Source organism: Haliotis rufescens, unplaced genomic scaffold (genome assembly GCF_023055435.1).
Source record: "Haliotis rufescens isolate VD_foot unplaced genomic scaffold, xgHalRufe1.0.p SCAF_8, whole genome shotgun sequence".
Taxonomy (NCBI): domain Eukaryota; kingdom Metazoa; phylum Mollusca; class Gastropoda; order Lepetellida; family Haliotidae; genus Haliotis; species Haliotis rufescens.
The window spans coordinates 23,485,631-23,491,630 of record NW_025964372.1 but is presented as its reverse complement, the minus strand read 5'-3'; the positions used below and the strand labels follow the sequence as shown (position 1 = coordinate 23,491,630).

At 41.3% G+C, this 6,000-nt stretch overlaps 1 protein-coding gene across 1 annotated transcript; it reads left to right on the top strand.

Moving 5' to 3' along the window:
• The first annotated feature begins 617 nt into the window (after window positions 1-617).
• On the top strand, window positions 618-5,746 carry LOC124139312 (very low-density lipoprotein receptor-like). The gene is made up of 4 exons (XM_046506299.2): window positions 618-792; window positions 3,000-3,110; window positions 4,764-4,892; window positions 5,471-5,746. Exons 1-4 carry the CDS (start codon window positions 723-725, stop codon window positions 5,485-5,487), a joined length of 327 nt encoding a protein of 108 aa, XP_046362255.2. The 5' UTR covers window positions 618-722; the 3' UTR covers window positions 5,488-5,746.
• The last annotated feature ends 254 nt before the right edge of the window (window positions 5,747-6,000 follow it).

The following is a 6,000-nucleotide window of genomic DNA, read 5'->3' as shown; positions in this document are numbered from 1 at the left end:
CGTGTCATACCAAAATAATTTAAGAGACGATACTTATTGTTACCCTGCCTGGTACTCAGCATTAATGGAATAAAGATGTACACTGTGTCTGAGTGGGGTATCCATGTCAAACTGCGGCATGGGATCTCAGTGGGCTAGCACCACAAGACCGGCATTAGTCCGTGCTAATATTTTTATTATCATTATCATGTTGCGCTGTCTGATTCAGTAGTCAACAAGAATACCCAAAAAAAACCATCAACTTTAGTACCTTGGCTCGTTTAAAATACGTCCGCGTTAACCGTTAGTAATTCAAATAACATGCACACAGTGTACAGATTAATGGGTACGGCGAGGCTATGTTCTACCTCCTATTCTCTTTATAGATAATGTTCAGAAAATATCTATTGCTTGGAATTCACACAGGGGGTGTACACATATACATGAAAGATTTTCCCATATTTTAACTGAAAATATATGGTGTGACACGCTGACATTTCTGTCAATGTCATACACCAAACTGACCTCTTATGCGCATTGGCGATTTCAGCACTCGCTGAACCACTATTCCGCATCTCACTCACGTGACCGTTGTGACAAGATACGACAGTTGGATGCTATATAAACCTACATCAGGCGATTAAAAGACAGATACGGGATCACCGAGACTGACCAGCAACATCTGGCTCTTCATGCTCAGAAGTATACACCTCTTCCTGCTTTGACGATTAGACTGGTTCAAAATGAAGATCCACAATCTGACCGTAGTTTTAGCCGTGGTTCTATTTGCCATCAAACTCAACAGAGCGACAGGTCAGTTGAAATTAGGTTTTACTTTTTTCTGTGTTACTTAAAATGGGTTATAGTCGTTGAGTTTAGTCATCTGAACTTAAACTGCCGGGGAAAAGAAGGTATACAATTATGTATGATGGTGGCTAAAATGAAACAAACAAGAAATGGTTATTCGATGGTGATGCATTTGATAACGTTTGTAATTTTAGGGTCAAATCCAACGTCTATAATTTCTTTTACGGCACTTTAGTTTTTAGTTTTTCAATCTCCGTCATTAACGTCTTTATTCCTCGTCTCCAAGTGCATAAATCAATATTTACATTTGCATTAATGGGCAAAGAAGACGTGACGTGGCCCGAGCCATGTTATTATAACCCGGCCGTGGGTCTAGATCCCGTATTTGCTACGATTATGATCCTTGTTGATCCAACTGTTATTGGGATGGTGGGGTTCGCTCGTCACACAAGGCCGGGGTTCGATTCCCCAAATGGGTGAAGCCCATTTCTGGTGTCCCCCGCCGTAATATTGCTGGAATATTACTAAAATACTCACCATTGATCTGTTAGTACCAGGCTCGTGTTCGTGGGAACGGTACATTTAGTTCATTATGTGATGAGCCATATTCCCGAGGCAAGATTTGTTTGTTGTTTAACGCCGCACTCAGCAATATTCCAGCTATATGACGGCGGTCTTAAATAATCGATTCTGGACCAGACAATCCAGTGAGTGAGATCATGAGCATCGATCCACACAATTGAGATACGATGACATGCATCAACCATAGTTGCCTGGAGAGATAGTGATGAGCTAAGAGTTTACGAGATTAAAACTTAAACTTATTAAACCTATCGAGAAGCTATGTTCTCTTCAAACACGCGATGTATTTAACTGACAAAACCTGTTTTTTTAATATTACAGGGGTGATTTTGGTTTAACGCCGCCTTGAAGAGTATCCCAGTTACATCTCGGCGTTTCAATACTACAACGCAGAAAGCATTTATAATATGCATGGATACATATATTGTATATTTAGTCTTTTGGCGTCTTTTATTAATTTATATATGAGTGGCGCTACACCACATCTATGTATTTATTACTATTTTATGTATGTATATCATGATGTGATGCGGCGAGAGGTAAATACAATATTCGTATCTACAAAACCGTCACTATCTGTATCACTTTCCTCTAACCGTTCAAAGCAGGCCTCGGGGGCACAGGTGGCCCAATCGACTAAGGCGCCGTGATTCGCTGTGCAGAGTTGCGTCCCTTGGGCACGCCAGAAACCTATGATTGTGGGTTCGAATCCCGGTTCGACCCGATTATTCTTCTAGGTTTGTCAGCACCATACCCGTGCTCGTGGGTTTCACCGAAGTGGTAAACGTCTAAGACCTGCATCATTCGGGCTTTCCTCCCACATTAAGCTGACACGCCTTGATATAACTGGCATAATGTTAAAAGCGGCGTTAAACCCAACTCACTCAAAACAGGCCTCACACTCGACCCATTCACTACAATATCATAGGCTGACGACGTTATACAGTAAAACGTATTCTTAACTTAAATTCCTACCACGTGGTTGCCCTAAATATTTAAATAGTCCAAATATACGAGCGAATGAGTTGAAGACCGAAATGAAACGTTTTGGTGTAACGCACGAACATCATTACATGGGTATGGTCCAGGCAAAACAATGAGGATGTTATGGTGATTCGAGCCAAAGATGAGGGGTTTCTGGACGGGCCAAGGACGCAACACTGCGTTTGATTGCAGCGCGTTCGATAATTGGGGCACCCTAAATGCCTGAAAGATGTATCTATTTGATAATGTTATCGATGCGATAAGCCAATCCGATAAACTTGGCATCCCCGTCCGATAAATATGCAACCAGTCTTGCATAACGTTCAGTGGTTTATCGGTGTGTGTGTGTGTGTGTGTGAATGCGAGTGTGTGTGTGTGTGTGAGAGAGATCAAACATGACTTCAAATATATGAATGAAGCGGTTAACGCAGGCATTGTATTCCTACGCCGTTTCTTAAGATATTTTTGTGAATGAAAATGTCTTCAACCGACATCGTATCAAAGCGATTATTACCGTGTTTCCGTTACTTAAAATGCGATATATTGGGTGGGAGGATATGTTCTGCAACCATTACAGTTTTAATGAACGCTCGAGGCACGAGTAATACTCTCAACAATACGTGTATGGCCTTGATTTGTTTGGACAGTGTGCGAGACGGGCGAGTTCCAGTGTTCGGACGGCGAGTGTATTACGGCGGGATGGCGATGTGATGGGGATGAGGATTGTCAAGGGAAGGATGACGAAGTTGGCTGCACATGTAAGTTTATCAGTACACAACAAAGTGTAACAAAACTGTTAAAAGGACAAGGTGCGATAAAAAAGCTTTTTGTCAGATGTCAAATTTTGAAGTTGCGACAAGAGACATGTTCAGTTGGTTCAGACATGCAACAAGCCTTCTAGCTGTAACCTGCACGTTTGGGATAAACCCTTTTATGAAGTTCACAAGTATGGCTAAAATATGCGCAAGTGCCGAATTATCTAACTTCAAAGAGAATATGTAATATTAAGTAAATGATTTCTTAAAATTGTTGGGGATTTTTTAATTTTCATGTCATAAGTAAATCGACTCCCTTTGGGTATTCCGGGTTAGAACAGAGCTTTGCTAATGGGAAGCGAAAGGTCAGGGAAAGTGACTTGGTTGAGCGTAGAATTAACACAAGTTCGAAAGGGTCCTTTGGGTTTCAAGGGGTTGCAGTTATATCACAGCGTCAATTCATAATGTGTAGTGGAAGCCCACAAGTTGTCCAGTTGTTTCTTAACCTTTTAGCTGAAATCCAGATATACGGGTATGTTGCCAAAAAGTTTAGAAAAAAACAAGGGCGCATATAAGATTCTACCCAAAGACATGGTACGCCCAAAGGAAGGCAACTCTACATGGCGATGCTAACTCAATGAAGGCTGGGGGGTCGTGATGCCGACTGAACCCCTAGTTCGATATTTTACGAGCGCTTCCGTAGTGATGTCATTAATATCTGCAACGCAGTTGAGTGGCGGGCGTTGACTGGCGTCTTTTTGTGGTGACCTTACTATGCGTGTGCGCTTTTACGTTTCAATGAAAGGTCCAAAGCTGAAATATCTCCCACAGAAACATGTGTTTTAACTCCGCTTTCAGCAATATCCCAGCAAAATCACCGCTGGGGTATACCAGAATCACACTAGATTTATGGACAGCATAGTATGTATGCCTTGCCGATGCGCATCGTATGACTGTAAATGCTTCTTGTGATTAGGTTAGAGATTTAGCAGATTTCTCCTTTCCGAGTTGGAAAAGGTCTCAAGTATCAAAACGCAAGTCTACGAAAAAGGAGGATCTGTGGACATGCATATCACAAGGAGCCCGAATGTTTTGTCACGAATATTAAAATGGACACTGGAATTGGACTACTGCCGTGTTAAACATTCAGTTCATCACTCAAGCTACTTAGATTTCATCATTTGTTTGATATATGGTTATGTCTGCAAAACAGGTGAAAATACCTAGAGGAACCACTGACAGGTGCGTGAATTCAACTGCCCAAATCTATTGGCGAGACCTGTGAAAGGGATCGGGTGATCAGGCTCGCCGACTTTGTTGATGCATGTCATTGTATCCCAACTGCGTAGATCGATGCTCATGATATCAATCACTTGACTGTCTGGTCCAACTTTTTTACAGACCACCGTCACATAGCCGATTGCGGCGTTAAACAAATAGTTGTGAAGGACTTACGGGGTTATCTCCCTTTATATTTGGCATCCACTGAAATACTCACCAGTAATGAGTTTACTCTCGAAAATATTCATTTTCCCTCAATAGACACCTATTAATTGTTTCATTTGTATGTAGCTGTCGGCAATATTAACTGTTTTTCTTCCTGTAAAGTGTTCTAAAAAACACCATTCACAACTAAAAGGATTTATCCTTTTGCAGACACATGTGGACCAGGTAGTTTCTCCTGCGCCAGCGGTCAATGCATCCCAGAGCACTGGCAATGTGACAATGATCAAGACTGCGAGGACGGCAGCGACGAAAACAGCACTGACGAGATACGATGTCCTGGTAGGAACACTTCACCATCTTGTCAGTTATGGTCTAGTAATTTTTTGTGTTAAAATGGACCAATTGATGTACTACTGAGTGCAAGTTCTTTACATACCAGAAGTTTGTCTTTTGGGGATGGGTCAGACTTGACCAATTGGTGGAATAGGGTATTACCATGTTAATGTTTCAAAATCGTAAGGTTTTTTATATGATTTTATGGGGGGAGGGAGGGGGGGGGAGAGAGAGTGAGTGAGTTTGGTTTTACGCCGCTTTTAGCAATATTCCAGCAATATCACGGCAGGGGGGACACCAGTAATGGGGAGGGAGCGAGAGAGCGAGAGGAGGAAAAATATAGTGTTTATTTTCAAAATCTCAATTTCGAGTACTATGTTCGGATGATGCATGCATTTGAAGATTTGTCCTGCAAAGTCGTCCACCTTAATCAGTATAAGAACTACTGTTTTGTACTGAACAACTGTCAATTGTGTATGAAGGAAACGTATCACTGAATAGGAAACTGAAATAGTAAACTGCCAGGAAATATTTCAATTGACTTGTTGCTTGGCAATTCTTGACATCAGCTTGTTTTGTTTCAGCTGCATCCAGACAATAACCATGACACCAGCCATTGCCAACAACAGATCTGACACATCGTTACAAGGATAGGCACCACCATTGGTCATATACAACTAGTCCTCAGCTTTTGGACACGTCGTTATGTAAAATAACTACATTTTGGGAACTAGTCCTAGACTGTTACTAGTCTTGGACTAACAGACCAGTGGCCTTGTCTATTCCTGTTCCTTAACTTATTACTCATCTGACACCACAATGCCTCAATGTCAAATATTTAATGATTTTTATAAAAAAAAAAATAAAAAGGAGAAGTGTTTGTTGTGGTTTTAAATTAGTTAATTGCTAATTTCTCCAGGATTCCAATGAGAACTGAAGTCAAAATCTGAACACGTGCCACAGCAAAACCCTAAATAATTGAACGCATATCGCAGGATGATACATTTAACCAGACTCCACAACATTCAGATTTTTATACCAGTCAGCTCTTGCAACATGGTACTTAGAATGTATTCTGTCAAGTACCTTTAGGTTCAGAAGGTACAGCAAAAGC

Bases quoted from the DNA above. Each gene is read 5' to 3' on its own strand.
- LOC124139312 (XM_046506299.2), top strand. From the start codon at position 723: ATGAAGATCCACAATCTGACCGTAGTTTTAGCCGTGGTTCTATTTGCC. The intron at 793-2,999 runs GTCAGTTGAAAT...TTGTTTGGACAG, and splicing joins CAAACTCAACAGAGCGACAG to TGTGCGAGACGGGCGAGTTC. The intron at 3,111-4,763 runs GTAAGTTTATCA...ATCCTTTTGCAG, and splicing joins TGACGAAGTTGGCTGCACAT to ACACATGTGGACCAGGTAGT.